Raw genomic sequence first — 16676 nt, forward strand, 5'->3', positions numbered from 1 at the left:
GTGTGTGTGTGTGTGTGTGTGCATGGTGCTGTGGCTAAATTGGTTAGAGAGTGCGTTTGGAGAATGGACACATCCGCGACCTTGCAGGGTTGCAAGTTCAAGTCACAGTGATGGCGAGCTATAGCATAATTTTCTTGGGCATGAAACTTACATACAATTGCCTCTCTCGACTCAGGAGTATAAATGAGTACCTGGTCATTGACTGGGGTGGCAAAGGCCTCTGACTGCGACAAAGTTCATCAGCCACTGGGGTCTGGGTGGGACATCGGGTGCCCACACCACAGTTGGAGTCGCAGTGGGTACTCCTGCGAGCACCTGGCCAGGCTCCAGAAGATTGCTTAGCACGGCCCATAGCTCCTACTTAGTGCACAGGAACCCAACCATCTGGCTGGGGGCATTACCGTGTAACGGCAGCTCCTTATGCATTTGGCATTTGCCATTTTGCACACACTGTTGTTTGTTTTGTCATTGGCTTGTTGGTAAGTTTCTACGTAGAATACAACGTTCTCTAACCTGTTTATGCATCTCATTGGAGCTCATAGAAACTAAACCCTTCCATGTCCATCGTATTACTCTATTTACACCAAACTCACAGCCTTCTATTGAATCCTACTGGATGTCATTGACTGCTCCATGGTTGCTTTTTGGTAAACAGCATCAAATGCTTGAGCCAATGTCAGGCAAACGTCTTTTGCATGTCTCTGTATGACAGACACGAGTCACCCATACTGTCCATTTTATCAACATTCAGTAGCCTCACCTCTGATTCGCATTCGTAGATATAAACATCGTATTTCTCTTCGCGTGGTTCTCCTATCTTGAATGCCAACATGTTTCTTCCAAAGCCGTCCTCGTAGAAAATTATGCCAGCAATATGATGCAGGGGATGACGCATGTGGACTTGCTGAAAAACATGTGATGCAATGATGCTTATACAAGATGTGGACGTGGTTGGTATGAAGATAATTCTGTGTTTATGAGTTTGAGCTTTTGTATGTATTGTATGTTTTGTACCCTGACAGTCTTGTTTGCCAAGTTGGTTTGCGTCTAATTTAATATCTCAGGGGTGACACTATGGACAGACATTTATACAGCATTTATGGTAATTAAGTAAATATGGTTTTAGTAGACATTGCATTGCCCATCCAATTATTTGGGTTTGCTACTGCCATTATTTTCTTTTAGCTACAAGGAATCACTGTGGCATTAGTGCATTTGCGCGACTATGGCTAATAATCATTTTCAGTAAGAGACAAACTCAGTGCTCGTGTTACGATTAGAATTATAACAGGACCATTAACATGGACTAATTAATTACATGATTTTTGTATCTAGCAACCTAGTGTGAGCCACTCACTGTTGTATGTCAAGCAAAGAAATACCTACATTAGTATGTGTGGGTATTTTGTCTGTTACTACATTCTTTGACTTATGAAGTCTAGTCTGTTCTTCCAATATACATTAGTATTGCATCTCTACGCAAAGCTACAGATAAGACTTAAAGAGGCAGTGGGAAAGGTTTAACTCTTCTGTCGGTCTGTCCGACTCTGTCTGTCTATCTGTGCTTCTGTTTTTGTGTCTGTCTGCCGGCCTGTCTGTGTGTCTATGTGTCTGTCTGTCTGTCTGTCTGTCTGTTTGTCAAGTCCAATAGTTAATGACTTTGTTGCTTGCAAGGACTGATTTGTATTTAAGAAATCCTAGCATATGTACAAGTAGAATCTGTTTGAGAATAAATTATCTGTCTGTCTGTCTGTCTGTCTGTCTGTCTGTCTGTCTGTCTGTCTGTCTGTCTGTGTCTGTCTGTCTGTGTCTGTCTGTCTGTCTGTCTGCCTGTTTGTCTGTCTGTCAATGGTAGTATATTTTCATAAATCACAGCTATTACAATGAAACACAAATTGCAGATCGCTATGGAGTTATCAAAAGTCTAATACATTTTCTAAACATATTTCCAAGGCCCAAAGGACCTGGAAGACTATATTCAACAATCTAACATGCAAGTCTCTCTACTTTCCGGTATATAACCCTTGCATTGCACTTCTGCAATTTAATCGAAGCGTTCTCTCCATTAAGTCTTGAACTGAGGACTATTGTTCTTGCTGTGCTTGTCTGTTGACCTTATTAACAACTGATATAAATATTTTTTCTGCTTGTTGACCCCAATGTCCAAAATGCTCTGTCTGTCTGTCTGTCTTTGTCTGGAAATTAGTGTGGTAACATGCAACTTAGTTTACCTGCTTTCGGACGTCAGTAACCTTCATTCCATACCGAGAAATGACCACATATCGATTGTCATCGTCGGCTGCCATCCAAGGCAGTCTACCCTGTCTCTACAGACAAATATGTTTATATGCATCAGTAATGATACCGTACTATTTATCAAAACACTATAATCTGCTACTACTTTCTGGCACTCATATACAGTCATCTTATAGGGATAGGAAACAGGGGGCACTGGGGACACATGCCCCCTCAACTTTCCAGCTGTCAAGTGACCTGCTAATATATAAGAATGACAGACGTAAAACTGATAACACTGACATAACAGACATACAGTATACTGCACTAACACTATAGTATTAATGATAGTTTCGTGCTTTTTTGTTGTGTAGCATGCATAGGTATAAATGACTAATTAATAATACATTTAGCCTTGTTGTGGAGAGCCACACCCTCTTAGACAAATAAATGTGTGCCCTCTCAACCAAATCTAGGTTTCTATGCCTATGCATCTAGTTGTTGATATACGACAGACATAAACTTCAATGATGAGATAACGTCTATAATACACTCATGCCATGACAAAACTATGTTGACCTGTAGACCTACACAGACTTTGAGCCTTACCGTAATCCTATTACTCCAACTCTTACTGTAAACAAACACAAGTGAATGAGGTACACAGAACCTACCAATAAGCTAAAATTTTTGTCAGAAATTATATGCTCGGGTCATGCTCCAAGAAATTCCAGGTAGTTTTATAGCAAGCAGCAACATTAACTGAAGACATATAAAACCATTTCTACAGAACTGGATCTGTAATATTGTGTTTATTATTAATTAACAATTTAGAGTATCAAATGTAGTCAACTTCATTGATCACAGTCAGACTCCTATTTTCTGTACATTATTTGTTATTCCTAGATGTTAGCAGACAGACAAATACATTTAGACTATGTATCCCAACCAAACCATAGTCTACTAGAGTTTGTATTTTAAATCGCACCTGAGCTGTGTCGATAACCTCCAATAGATCAGTCCTTCCATCTTGTGGAGGTAAACGACCTTGAACACCTTTCAGTGTGCCTAAAAACTAAGCAGTTCGAAATGACTTCCTGAAGGCTCTTGATGAACACAATAACATTCATACTCCCATCTTGTGTGAAGTTGTGTTTGAATAGGTAAACAAAATTGGGTTTTCTGCATCGACAATTATTTATGTTGACAAGAGAGGATAAGTGTGAAGTTTGACACAATGGTACGTTTAGATGGTGTTGACTTTGCTTTCATTTTGTCATAATCGACTTCTTCGTCTTGGTCCCACCTGTGTGCCGCTTCGTCTTCCATAGCCCATAATACTGCAGCAGCAGCCTCTTCGTTTTCTTCTGAACCATAATCATCAAGGGCGTCATCCTACACAAAGTATAAATCCGATCAAGCTAAACCCTTTGAAAATGCAAAATTGTAATGTGTGTGTGTGTGTGTGCGTGCGTGTGTGCGTGTGTGTGTGAATTTCCAGTAGGGTGTGGTCAAACTACGCCTGTCCGTCTTTTGCCGGTAAGTTAACAATTCACATCACAAAACATTAATTTTGTACACCATCACAGCGTTCTCCACATATCAGTTTGCAAACGCTCCATGCAGTCTGTAAACTAGATATCGAACACGCCCACTTACGTGATCGTAATATCTCGCTTCGACAACTCGTTCACCGTTTGCCTGTTGCGCGCTCTTCTTGCGCTGATCGTGTTTGTGCTTTCGTTTGCCAAACATTGCGGACGAGCCTGGTGCAAAGGGCGTAAACAAATGCGTCCGAGACAAACATGCGCAAAACAGTACACCACACCCAAGTGGGAGGAACCGCACAGTCACCAGTTGCACGAAGTTTCGTAGAGATCGAGATACACATCACCTCAACAAGAGATCTCACCATCAGCAGCTTTGACAAAATCTCCTGACAAACAGAGAACTGACAATCAAAAGGTAGAGTGTAATGTAATCTAGAGCGTTAAGAAATTCAAATAACAACGTTTTTGTAGTTTTATTGTTACTTCACTTCGATTTCTTATAATAATTTTGAAATGCGGTTGTTCTATTTCTCTGTTTGTAGGAGCCAACTTGAGCCCCGCCCTCCCAGGCAAACGCTCCGCCCACTGGATTTGTAATTGTGGAGCGGCGATGGAATCTCAACGCAGTGAAAACACGAGTGCGGTAACGCAGGTTGTAGTGCCAGAGATGCTGGTGGAGGGACACGTCAAAAAACAATGCAATGTAATTTTAGTTGTTTGTGCAATGGAGCCAGACGTTATTTAAGTACTTCCGTAAAATGATGCCTATTTATTGCAGCTTCTCGGTGACATACACAATGTCCCAATTTCTCTTGATATTGGAAATCGATCTCAAATATTGGAGATATTAGACAATGCACGTGTAAGTGGTCGTGTGTGTGTGTGTGTGTGTGTGTGTGTGTGTGTGTGTGTGTGTGTGTGTGTGTTTGTGTGTGCGCGTGTGTGTGTTTGTTGCGTGTGTGCTAATATAAAATCTTTGCAGAGCACAATGTGATTCATTGTGTTTCAGAGACAAGGAATCTTACCATGGGAACCAAGCAGAGAGCACAGCGTTGCCATGAGTTTGTCTGCATACAACATCAAGATCATGAAAGACGACTCTGAGGCATGATGCCAACAAACTGGTCAACCTAGCTAATAAACAATCTAATTAAATTTGTTTAGGTTGTGATGGGTCGAATTGCTGTTCATGAAATTGTTGCAGTAAGTTACTTGCACGACGATGACCAACATCTAGTCATTATAAAAGCAGGTACATAAGAACTTGTCAAGAACACAAAGCAGTTGGATAGCGATCTGCCTGTCGTTGTAGGCAACAATCGACGACAAAAATGTACTTGCTATGTGTTTCATTGCAAACGTGGAGTAAGAATGATCACATCTTGCAAAGTATCGCACATTAGTTTTGCAATTTAAAGTTGCCTGGTCTCTAGAGAGATGCAGAAGAGATCTGCAACCTGATTGGTCAAATTTTTGATATTGTCTACACTGAAGCAACAATGAATCAATTAGACACAGCGATCGTCGGAGGGGATGGAGCAATATACTCAACACCACATCGTCAAGTTCAAACTGGTAACCATGCTGGCCTTTCTCTGTATTGCTGATCTCTTCATATTATGTATTCAGTCGGCAGCACTGCTGGAAATGAATCACAACTAATCACTCCCCACATAATGGAACAAGAACTGTTTGCAGTTGACCAAATGGCTCTAACGTAAACAAGACATATTACAGTTTGAATTAAATGTTTGAGTATTTGAATAATATCTTTTCCAGTGCTGTGGGTCAAGACAACAAACCAAGCAATATGAGGGCAAATGAAGGTATAGCATTGCTTCCACATTCAACCAGCAAAAGCCGTTTACTGTAACATACTCATGATCATACGATAGTCTCCCTGCATTTGCTTCGACAAAATGTCCCAATAAGCATAAAGATCATTTCATTCGTGTAGTTGATTCTGACTCTGAATATGAAACTGATGACGAGCTCAGCAATACAAGCCAACAGATGGTTCAAGACTACATGCAAATGGTATTGTAATCTATTTTCTATATAATTTACAGACACAGCAGGTCAAAATAATTGGCTGTTGACAGTTGGGGAAAACCCTACAGCAACATGAACTGAAACATTTTGCTGAATTGCTAACAACATACAGACAAGGCAAAGACATAAACACCTTCTTCAGTGGCCTCCAAAGTCTCTATGGAGAAGAACGCAAATTTCTTCTTCCAGGTAATCATATGATTTTAATTATGACATTGAATCACCTACAGCTACAGTGTTACCATCTAGGAATGCATTCATTCATCCCTGCCGAGCATCGTGAAGAGTTTGAGCAGTTTTTAGTGGACAATGGAGTTCATGACGGGACTGGTTCATCGACTGATAGGAAAGCCCAAAGGCATAAGTCAAGGCGTCCAGGCATGCAGAGAGCAAAGTCAAAACGCAGTGGAGCAGGACCTCCTCGCCTGTCAGATGTACAACTTGTTCCTGGGGTTCCCGAGCATCCAGAGACAGAGGAAGCACCATCGCCTCCTCCACAAGCACCAACAGAACCAGAACCAATACCACAACCAGACCCAAATGATGTGGACGCCATGTTGCAGAGCATTCAAACCGAAATGGATGACATGACTGCTAGCTTTTCTTGATTGGACTAGTACGTGATAAGTGACAACTAGCTTGTAACTTGCCTTTATAGCTTGGCAGGTGCTACCACACAATTCTCATTTTCCACCAACAGCAATGTTCACAATGCAGTATGTTGACTCATCATAAAGTGTTGTAAGTTGGTGAACAAATTTAAGATAAAATTAATGTGTACCGGCCGTTACCAAATAATCTAGCCGAGCAGTCTGTCGTTGCACTCTGTTCTGTCTGTTGTCAATATCTATTAAAACTAGTAAGGTATCAAACATATATTGTAAAAAACCTTGATATTTAGCAAAGGCTTCCAGATATATGCAACGTCTACACTTTTGTAAATTCATGCCAAACGTTGACTGATATAGGTAACATTCTCCTTAATTATGTAACAACACTATCACACATTAACACAGCTCTCGGTTAGGTATTCAGTGCTGCCAAGTTTATACATTGCTCCAGGATCGATCGACTCTCAATATGGACTATAACAAGATTGCACCAAAACCATGGGTCTTTGAATGTGTCTGATCTCAATAGATCCCTTAGCCTCGAACTTCCAGACTAGAGAGCGTGCAAACTCTAGTCATAGCTGTCAGACACGTGCACACAAAGTTGACATACAAATAATCCAGTTATGTACCACTAATAACATCACTATTTACCAAATCATATCACCAACTTGATATAACTCACTTGTCAAGTGTAAACTGCCACTGTCACTCCTTTGTAACATAATTTTGCATGATGTGACGAAAGAGGATATGTGAGACTATACCAATTTGCATGGACTCCCCACCCAACTTCCCATTTGAATTACTAATAAATTAAAAATATAAATTACATATATTTTAGGCACACTGCCAATCAAAAACTAAATGGCACTTAATATTAACTATCCATGCGTTTAGTCTATTACAAAGAAAAGCGTGGAAGTGTATAGTACATACTTGTCAAGATAGAAAGCAAAAAGCCTTTGTTTTCTAATAAGCTTCTGCTCAAGCATTTCATAAAACAGTGATGGAACATACAATCAACTGCAATAACAAGTCTAAAATATCATCAAATTTTGTAACCACAAATGGCTCTTCAAGTTCTCAATTTACTCCCCTCAGCAAAAGTGCAACAAATGACTGTCACATTTCCAATCTAGAATTTGGTATCAAAAAAGTAAACATCAAGATGGAAATTTCAGTACTTCGTATTCCATCATTTTTTGTTAACCAAAGTTTTAATCAAAACTACCCTACCAATTGTGATATGTAGATGATGATGGACTGAGTTGTCAATTTCGACAATCTCAATTGTGGCTTTGACCATGGCGAAACAGCCCAATATGAAATCCGCATATGCATGCGACCACAGATGTTACAGATGTATTGGGTGTTTTGATGACTGCCTGCTTTTCTGGCTTGTTGTCTGAACATTAGGGTTACACAGGGATGTTGTTCGAATTGGTCAATGGCAGTTCTGCACGTCAATCTCTATAGATATTGGCCTGTCAATAGCTATTTTCCCCAAAGCTGAGAATTATATAACTCCATTTTGTCACTCAAGTCGAAGTTACTTAGGCTACTCGCCAACACAATGATACACAACCAACACAACTAAAAGTACAACGACAACTGCAAGTGCAGTATGACTGCTGTACGACTGACTTTCTCTCTAGATACTACTCGCGCATAAACAGTCAGTCCATCCATACATTACACTAATACTTATAGCTTCTTGTCTAACATCACAATTTAATTAAATAATAATTAATGAAACTTACATTGTTACCACTGAGAAATCCAGTCATCGCGCCACTTCTGTATTTATTGTCAAACTCAGTTCCATTTCTCTTGTAAGTATACTTGACTATAGAGATTTGAGCTCGAGCCAGTCTCTCCCAGCAATCCGAAGATGGGGTTGACTGTTGTGATCATATTGGCTAGGAAACTTAGTTAGCTAATTAATTAATTAAGCTCTTCACATAATGTTATTATTAATTAATAATTAAATACAAATACGATTCTGATGTTGTGATGGCTTTTCTTACAATAAGCAATATTGCTGGCCGTACAAGTCGACGATAAAACCCATAAGTTGGATGATCCCTACTTAGAGAGCTACAATAACACACAATAACACGTGACCCATCACTTGCTTCGACGACAGTGCAGAAGGGACTGGTGCTGAAAGTGCGTGCTTGTATGTGCACTGGGACGAGAAAATCTGACAAGTGCAATCAATATACGTATGTACTGCACCATTGAGTAGAAAGTGAGTGAATGGTTGATGTTGTGTGTGTCTATGATCGTAGTGTCTTGAGTGAGTTGTCGTTTGTGAATTAGTCGTAATGGACAAGCCTGGAAAGGTGCTCAGGAAATGAGTTGCGTTGCGACTTTGCTCCAACAATGGGAGGGACTCCAATATATATTAATTAAATTCCCTCAGGCCTGGCCCCCCAACCGCCGCAGTACAGACTGACTAACGTAACACCGGCTGCCGACTGCTACTGTACTTCCACCGATGGTAGACAGGATAGAAGCGGACGCTACGTACCGCAGCGGCATAACTACGGGGCGGGGACCCAGGAGGGTAGACTCGCTCTGTAGTCTGGCGTAGCCAGACCATCTCCGCCTACATCCTTCCGGCAAGAATACATGTAGTAGATAGCAGGAGGTGTCACACGCAATCGCATTCCGCTCGTTTCGCTTGTAATTTTAATTAGTAAACACACACACACACACACACACACACACACACACACACACACACACACACACACACACACACACACACACACACACACACACACACACACACACACACACAGACACACACACACACACACACACACACACACACACACACACACACACACACACACACACACCCGGATAAGTGGAATGCCATTGAGCAACACCTACTCAGACCTCCTGCTATCTATAAAGAGATCTTTATCCCCACTATTCTTGGGGGAGTGCGGAACAAGAATGGATTAGGCATTTCCTGAGACTATTTCTCGCTTGAAGGATGTAGGTGGAGATGGTCTGGCTAGGCGAGACTAATTGCTCTCGTAGAGAGCCAATAGTGATGGGCATTGCTATCAGCAGTTATCGTGAATACACGTGCATGCACAAACATTAGCCAAACGTGTAATATCCTGATTGGAGGATAGAGTCAGCGGTTTCTACCGGCTAGACTCTGCGAATGCCTTTGTAACTGAGTAGTCAATTGCTTTTACCATCTGATATCACATTTGGTTAGTGTGTGAGCTACACCTGCACGTCGCCTTCTCCTTTGTCTTCTTTTTCGTACTTGGAGGAATAGGCAGCGCATGCAGTACAACTTTTAGTCGCTCAGGGTGTCTGCTGGAAGAAAACCGGCATCTAGCATCCTACTTTCATTACAAGGAGCTCGTCTAAGGCCTTAAAACACAAGATCCTTCTATAGTTACCAATCCCGTTTAGTTTTTGTGTAGTTTACTGGCAAGATAACTGAGATATATTGGCAAGATAACTGAGATACGCAGGCAATTCATTTGCTGTATGTGGAGCTTAGCGCCAATGGCGTATGAGCCTGGCGCATGCTCTGTACCTAACCCGCATTTTCTGCGCTGCCAAGCGACTGTTTGCCTGAAAGTAGTGCAGCATCAGGTTTCACGATAAAGCCTATCTAGCCATCCCCTCCCCAACTTAAAACTTAGCAATACATCATCAGTGTCATCTAAAGAAGAAAAATGCCCCCAAATGCAAGATCATGCTCTAATGCAATTCTCCTTACAATTAACTTTGCATTATACTCCCAAAGTTTAACTGATAATTGTTCAGAAAGATTTCGGAGAGCTTGTATATATATACATACATGTATATATCCTATACTATGATATGCCAACCCACGCTTCCTAACGCACGGATTGACACAACGCCGGTCTCCGATAGTTGCGAAACGCGACGCCAGGTCAAGTTCGACTGTTTGAGATGAACGGTCGAGTTGGATTTTGCCTGGACTGTCTCCGACGGCCAGAAACAAGACATTGGCGGTCTGAAATGAGATGCGCCGGAGTTTGTTTGTTCAGTTAACCGAGTATGCGGATGTGACCTGGGCTCGCCATCCTTGCCATCCTCTAATGGTATAGTAGAGTGCAACATGCGCCCGCTCCAGTCAGAGTTTAATTAAAGCAATAGGATGTGTGTATTGTACATTCTAACGCATCCTGCAGCTAAGTAGAACATTGAAAACTTGCCAAATAGTTTAAACACACAAAATAGATTGCTACCGCCCATAGGCCGGGGTAGTACTAGTATATATATATATATATATATATATATATATATATATATATATATATATATATATATTGATCTATATGCCTTGCTCTTTATAATTACTCTTGAACTGTTAGAGAACAAACCTACTGTTTGTGTACACATCTACTGATTTGTTGGACACATAACAGTCATTATCAGAGTTGTATTCTTCTAGCTGAAGAGGATTCAGGTTATTTGATTCCTGCACACCAGACACCTACAATAATCAGTACTAGGAAGACTGGTCTTCATTAAAGCAAGAACATCAGGCTGTGGTGCAGCTGTCAGTGAATTTACAACCACAAGAAATAAACTCTAGAACCTCCTGTGGTACTGGATCTTGCAACATCTAGTCAATACACAGCTGACCTTCTTTCAAAATCCAACCATGCATGATGACTTGGAATGTCCAGATGACATATTAGGGCTGTCTCCATATTGCAGCTTAATAGACTATTCTACATGCTTTCTAAGAGCGTATGTCCTTAGTTGGGAGCAGCTGATAGCTTTGACAGAACCGCAAACAGAACATGCTATCTCATACACTGACATTCCAGGTTTATCATATAATGAACAAGTAAATTTCTCACATGAGTCTTGTAACTCTTCTGAGGGATGGGAATTACGACCAAGCTGTGACAAGTCATTGTGCTGCAAACTTGGGATACCATGCCATTACTTCGAAAGCTGTTTTTTTCCCTTTGCGTGCAAATGTGCTCATTGAGTCACAGCCAGTGGAAAGCATGCAATCCTGCTAAACCCAAGCACACATCATGTCCAAGTTTTGCTACTACAGTATGAAGTGAAATGAACCAACCTGGTATGTTGTTTAGTTTCAGTTTGAAAGAAAAGGTAAAGACTGAGGTATCCTGTACAAATTATACGGGCAAGGACAGCAATATCTGTGTTCGGTGGCTTGAACACAATATCTGCTTTCTTTTACTTGAGATATTCTATAATGTCTCATAGTGCCTTTGTGACCTCACGGAATTTCGATTGTATTCAAAGCAGCCAACAACAATCTGTAAAAGCAGCATTACTTTATATTATTGTAAGCACTGGATATTCTATGATATGTATGTGTGCTAGCATCTCTAACAAAGTGTGAAGACAACAGAAAAGGAAACTAACGCCATTCTGCTATTTGCCAAGACAATAGAATTACATAAACATTAATTATTCCACCACTAACAACAACAACAGCAATAACAACGACAATTGCCATAACAGCCAACTTTGCATTCTTATACCTGCCTATGCTACATACTGGACAAACACCAGGACACTGATCGGATTCTTCAGCATTCATTGTTTACGAAGTCCATATCAACATCAAGAGAAGCTCATGCATCTCTTTGATTCCACGCAGTAGGATCTAGTGTAGAAAATCATCACAAGCAACTCTATCGATCTTTTTAGAATAGTACAGAACTTACACTTCATTTCTTTCTCTTTCAGCCTTTCTCCCCTTATAGATTTGTTGACTTTCTCACATTGTCACATTGCAATCCTCTCTCAATGGCTTCTTTGCAACAAACCCGCCAGCGCAGCTTGATGCTTCAGGCTTCAGTAGCTTGGATAAAAGCCCAAAGCCTCCTAGAAACGTTATCTTTCGTTTTGAATCAATCCGACTAAGAGTACGCACTAGACAGGTCTGAACGCTCGGTTGGCCCATCCCACCGATTTCTCGCTTGTCTCACTTGTGCTGGCCAATTTCTTTCACATCTTGGCATTATTATAGAAGCAAATCAAAGCCACACTTTCTTTCTGAGCACATTACTGCAACCAGCAGGCAACGAGAGGTGTTTTTCTCGTAAGACATTTTGTATTGCCTGCATGCTTGGTAGCCTCTTTCGTTCTTGCTATACGTCACATCGTGTACGCCTACTATACCAGATATAAACAACTGGAAGCAACTTTGCGCCTCAATATCTTCACGAATGTAACTTCAAAAATAGATTCAAAAATAGAAAATAATTTTTGATTTTTGCATGTCAGTTACCCTTTAAAATCTTCTAACAACAGATAGCAGGCTACTCAGCTAGTGTTAGATAAATTGAAGTCAAAAAACACAACAAGCATCAGAGTGGAGTGTTTAATTAATCAAAGTCTTCTAATACGAATGTTCTACTTTAGTAGTAGTATACACCAACACTGCAGTAGGTCATACAGATGTTGTATGTATTTGCATTTACTTCTTTCTTAAAACATTGTTATGATTGTCATGTGCTATGCTGCATTTCTCATTTCCTTCAAAGAACAGAACCATCATAGCAAATGACTTTTGAGATGGAAATGAGTTAGAGTGATAATTCCTATTATCTGACAATACAATTTCATTTGTTTATTGTTTACTATTCTCTGACTATCTTACCTTACTTGTTGTGTTGTGTTGTCAGGATGGCAGGAGGCCATACCAACTGACTGATGGTGAACTAAGAAGACGACTGAGGAAAGCACTAGTGAGACGTTTATTTAGTGAGATATGGTGGGATGTGTAGAATGGATGGGTTGTATTGTCAGGATGAACAGAAGTATGCTGTTCTGTATGCTGAGGGCACAATGAGACCAGAAATCGTGAAATTGTGTTTTATCGGTTCAGAAGGAGCAGGAAAGACGACACTCATGGAGGCTCTCAAACGAGGATTGTGGGAGTGGATTTTCACAAATGAGAACAAACCAGATGACCCATATTGTGAAGATGAGCGCACAATTGGTATTGACGTGATGACAGTCAAAATTCCAGGAGTGGGTTGGTTGTCACTGTGGGACCACGCAGGTCAAAAGCAGTTCCACAAAACACACGGTCTCTTCTTCTCTTCATCCAGTTCGTTCTTCCTCCTGCTAGTGAGTCTAGTGAGAGGAACGGAGAGACGACTATGCAGTGATGAGGAGTTGCTAGAAGAGCTTCAGTACTGGCTCTCATTTCTCAGAGCCAGTTTAGATGCAGATTTTATACCCACAGTGTTGATAAATGCTAGTCGAGGAGATTATAATACTAAAGGTCAAAGTATGCTGCAGCGTGTAGTCAAACATCTTTGTGATGTATTCAAAGGAAAGATCCACATCATTCAAGAATGTTTTGTTCTTGACTGCAGGAGGAGGAATTCGCCTGAAATGAGGCTACTGAGGGAGTTCTTTGTGATTAATGTTTCAGTCTGCTCCTCTGTATCCTCGTCTTTGTCAGCCAGTTGTGTCCCAGTTGCTTCCTGCTCTTCGTAAGAAACAAGAAGATCCATTTATGGAGAAGACGACACTCATGGAAAGGATTGAGCAGGAAGCATGTCCAGGACAAGAGAAGAAAATTGTGAAGAAGGTAGTTGATTTTCTGGATGATTCTGGAGAGGTAAGACAGCTAGTAGATGTGTGTGTGTGTGTGTGTGTGTTTGTGTGTGGTGTGTGTGTGTGTGTGTGTGTGTGTGTGTGTGTGTGTGTGTGTGTGTGTGTGTGTGTGTGTGTGTGTGTGTGTGTGTGTTAATGTGAGCATAGGTGTGTAATTGTGTGCTTGTAAATGTACATACATGCGTGGTATTACTGTTGTGATGTTTAGATTGCTGTTGCTGGTGATGTGGCAGCTCTCAATCCTTCCAGTTTGCATTACTATGCCATCGGTCCTCTCATTGCTTCTGAGAATTTTAAGTGGCATGTGAGGACAAAGAGGAAGGATGGCACAGTAACAAAAGAAGAAGCAGAAACGGCAATCAATGATTTCCAGGAAGATAAGAAGGTTCATATTCAACTCAACACAGATAAAGTTCCCGCTATAAATGAATCTATTGGTATCTGCTTCAAAGTGGAAGGCAGAGACAACATGTACATGTTTCCGGCTCTCTTGCCTCCTAAGGATCTGTCTGTCATGTGGAAGGAAGATGAGAGTAAGAAAGTGTATGTCGGTCGACGTCACGTTTGCAGCAGTCAGACGACCATCTTCAGTCCAACTATATTTTGCATGTTTCAGTCTAAGGTTTGCACTACATTAGATAAAACAGCACTTCTGTGGAGAGATGGACTGATCCTTTCAGAAGGTGATAGAGATTGTGAGCGCGTTAAGTGTTTGGTTGCTATGGTAGATCCTGTTCGTTCTGCCGACTTCGTGTGTCGTGGAGGTAAGGGAGCGGAACCAGAATGTGTCTCACTGCTCGACACCGTCATCTCTCTTTGGAGAGATATGTTAGACAAATACAGTCCGGGCACTGAATATCAGACTCAATATCTCCACAGCAAGCATTTAGAAGAACACAGAGAACTAAAACAAGTCGTTGCCTACATAGAGCAGGAAATCAAGGAAGCAAAGGCAAAGAACAAAGGGCCACGAACTGTAGTTAAAAAGATAGTTGGTGATGAGCTAGTGGAAGATACACTTGGTAATCTGCTGCTCTTAAAGAATTTGGAAGCAGAAGAAAACTGTCAATTTTGTCAATCAGGTAAAAAATTTCATGCTCCTGCATATGAATTTTGTAATAATTCTACACTAATGTGAATGTCATTACCCACAATGCTTTGACTCATTTTCAAAGTGATTGCTGTTATCTCACTGATCCTGATCCTGACTGGGGATTGTTTGATTGCTCACCAGTTTATACATATAATAATGAGTCCAGCTTGTGTAGACATAGAATGCTGACCAGCATCAGCACAAGAAACATGCACTTGCTGTCTGTGTGTGTCCTCTTTGTTGAATTCAGTAGAACAAGATTCTCTCTGAATGCCATAACGTTCAATGTAACTAATCTAATGGCCTTTGTGTATATGAGATGCTACTGTGAACTATCAGAATCAAATTACCAGCCAGCAAGCTACTGGTATTTATAATTATGCTGCATTGTCTTTGCCATTGCAAACAAGGAAGTAAGGCTAGGCTTTAGCAATACTTCGATATTCCTTACCTACTATAGTATGGTATAGTATGTGCTATCTTGTGCATTTTGCAAGGAAAGAGGAGCTATAGTGGAACTATTTCCAATTTTATTTCATTCCTTAGTACGTACTATATTTTTAGTATGGTTCATTGCTCTCATTGCTGCCATAGAATCTTGTTCACTCTGGAATTCACACTCATACTGTCAAATGTTAGCTAATGCAGACATTGAATACCTGAATTTATTTCAATGTTTAAGCATACGTGGCCTTACATATTATTAAAACTAAGAATGCAGCACAATAATAATTCATTAGTGATAGTTTATGTAGCATGTGACAAATTTGACTCAACCATTTGTGCTACATTAGCAGTCCATTGGACACCAAAACTGATACTAATTTCTGTATGTGGCTATGTAATAATGTTTTGTGTGCAGAAATCTTGCCTGAATTTGAGGCTGTAAAAGATGCTGTTGTTAAGCATGGCAGTAACAAGTGGTATGAGATTGGACTCAAGTTGGGACTGAACGAAAATGAGATTAGAAATTCTACTTATAACATTCCAACTGAAGATGGAAGGTTGCTGGCTGTCATCGAAGCGAAAAAGACAAAAGTAGGAAAAAACATTACCGCAAAGGACTTGTTGAGAGCATGTCATCAGATACCCACACCTATAGATAAACAAGTGGAAGGCGAGTTGAAGAAAGGTAAATGTCACTTGAATGTAAATGTGTAGTTTGACTTGACAAGTTCGAATTCTATTGTTATTGTTTAGAAAGGTAATGGTATACATGTGCAACGAGAGGAATCTAGGATGGAAGCAAAACATTGCTGCAATAGTATTTCCATGGTTTATCAGAAATCAGTGAACATTTTATGAATTAATTTTTTTATCATCCTTGCCCTATCTGTATTCTTCCTGAAAGTATCTGCACAGTGTGCACATCTGATACAAATAAATTTTGATTGTGCACACTAATTCCTACGTGTGTCCACTGTTAGTAAACAATCCCTTTACTAGTAACATTACCACTTTGTAAGACGTTCAGCCTTCGCTTCTTTGTTAAACAGTAAACGCTTT

The 16676-nt window shown here is 40.5% G+C and overlaps 3 protein-coding genes across 4 annotated transcripts; 2 read left to right on the forward strand and 1 right to left on the reverse strand.

Annotated features, from left to right (window-relative positions):
- Positions 1 to 453: 453 nt before the first annotated feature.
- LOC134183153 (integrin beta-1-binding protein 1-like) lies at positions 454 to 4122 on the reverse strand. Its single transcript, XM_062650624.1, has 7 exons — positions 3895 to 4122; positions 3480 to 3630; positions 3368 to 3417; positions 3224 to 3310; positions 2232 to 2327; positions 761 to 904; positions 454 to 701 (listed from the first exon to the last, which is right to left on the reverse strand). Exons 1-7 carry the CDS (start codon positions 3988 to 3990, stop codon positions 600 to 602), a joined length of 726 nt encoding a protein of 241 aa, XP_062506608.1. The 5' UTR covers positions 3991 to 4122; the 3' UTR covers positions 454 to 599.
- Positions 4068 to 6663, forward strand: LOC134183152 (cerebral cavernous malformations protein 2 homolog). Its single transcript, XM_062650623.1, has 12 exons — positions 4068 to 4200; positions 4328 to 4488; positions 4564 to 4647; positions 4795 to 4890; positions 4950 to 5037; positions 5098 to 5150; positions 5219 to 5360; positions 5415 to 5502; positions 5565 to 5611; positions 5743 to 5822; positions 5888 to 6026; positions 6087 to 6663. Exons 2-12 carry the CDS (start codon positions 4396 to 4398, stop codon positions 6443 to 6445), a joined length of 1269 nt encoding a protein of 422 aa, XP_062506607.1. The 5' UTR covers positions 4068 to 4200; positions 4328 to 4395; the 3' UTR covers positions 6446 to 6663.
- Positions 6664 to 8238: 1575 nt separating this feature from the next.
- On the forward strand, positions 8239 to 16541 carry LOC134183151 (uncharacterized). 2 transcript variants are annotated; one of them, XM_062650621.1, is made up of 6 exons: positions 8239 to 8702; positions 13135 to 13197; positions 13259 to 14081; positions 14286 to 15159; positions 16033 to 16302; positions 16371 to 16541. In XM_062650621.1, exons 3-6 carry the CDS (start codon positions 13884 to 13886, stop codon positions 16376 to 16378), a joined length of 1350 nt encoding a protein of 449 aa, XP_062506605.1. In that variant the 5' UTR covers positions 8239 to 8702; positions 13135 to 13197; positions 13259 to 13883; the 3' UTR covers positions 16379 to 16541. The 2 variants fall into 2 exon arrangements, with proteins under 2 accessions (XP_062506605.1, XP_062506606.1); XM_062650622.1 differs by having other exon boundaries at positions 8239 to 8676.
- The last annotated feature ends 135 nt before the right edge of the window (positions 16542 to 16676 follow it).

Source organism: Corticium candelabrum, chromosome 8, assembly GCF_963422355.1.
Source record: "Corticium candelabrum chromosome 8, ooCorCand1.1, whole genome shotgun sequence".
NCBI lineage: Eukaryota > Metazoa > Porifera > Homoscleromorpha > Homosclerophorida > Plakinidae > Corticium > Corticium candelabrum.

Bases quoted from the DNA above. Each gene is read 5' to 3' on its own strand.
- LOC134183152 (XM_062650623.1), top strand. From the start codon at position 4,396: ATGGAATCTCAACGCAGTGAAAACACGAGTGCGGTAACGCAGGTTGTA. The intron at 4,891-4,949 runs GCATGATGCCAA...AAATTTGTTTAG, and splicing joins TCATGAAAGACGACTCTGAG to GTTGTGATGGGTCGAATTGC. The intron at 5,038-5,097 runs GTACATAAGAAC...CTGTCGTTGTAG, and splicing joins TCTAGTCATTATAAAAGCAG to GCAACAATCGACGACAAAAA.
- LOC134183151 (XM_062650621.1), top strand. From the start codon at position 13,884: ATGTTTCAGTCTGCTCCTCTGTATCCTCGTCTTTGTCAGCCAGTTGTG. The intron at 14,082-14,285 runs GTAAGACAGCTA...TGTGATGTTTAG, and splicing joins TTCTGGATGATTCTGGAGAG to ATTGCTGTTGCTGGTGATGT. The intron at 15,160-16,032 runs GTAAAAAATTTC...TTTTGTGTGCAG, and splicing joins CTGTCAATTTTGTCAATCAG to AAATCTTGCCTGAATTTGAG.
- LOC134183153 (XM_062650624.1), bottom strand. From the start codon at position 3,990: ATGTTTGGCAAACGAAAGCACAAACACGATCAGCGCAAGAAGAGCGCG. The intron at 3,631-3,894 runs GTAAGTGGGCGT...TACTTTGTGTAG, and splicing joins AAGCGAGATATTACGATCAC to GATGACGCCCTTGATGATTA. The intron at 2,328-3,223 runs GTGCGATTTAAA...ATTTGTCTGTAG, and splicing joins AGGTTATCGACACAGCTCAG to AGACAGGGTAGACTGCCTTG.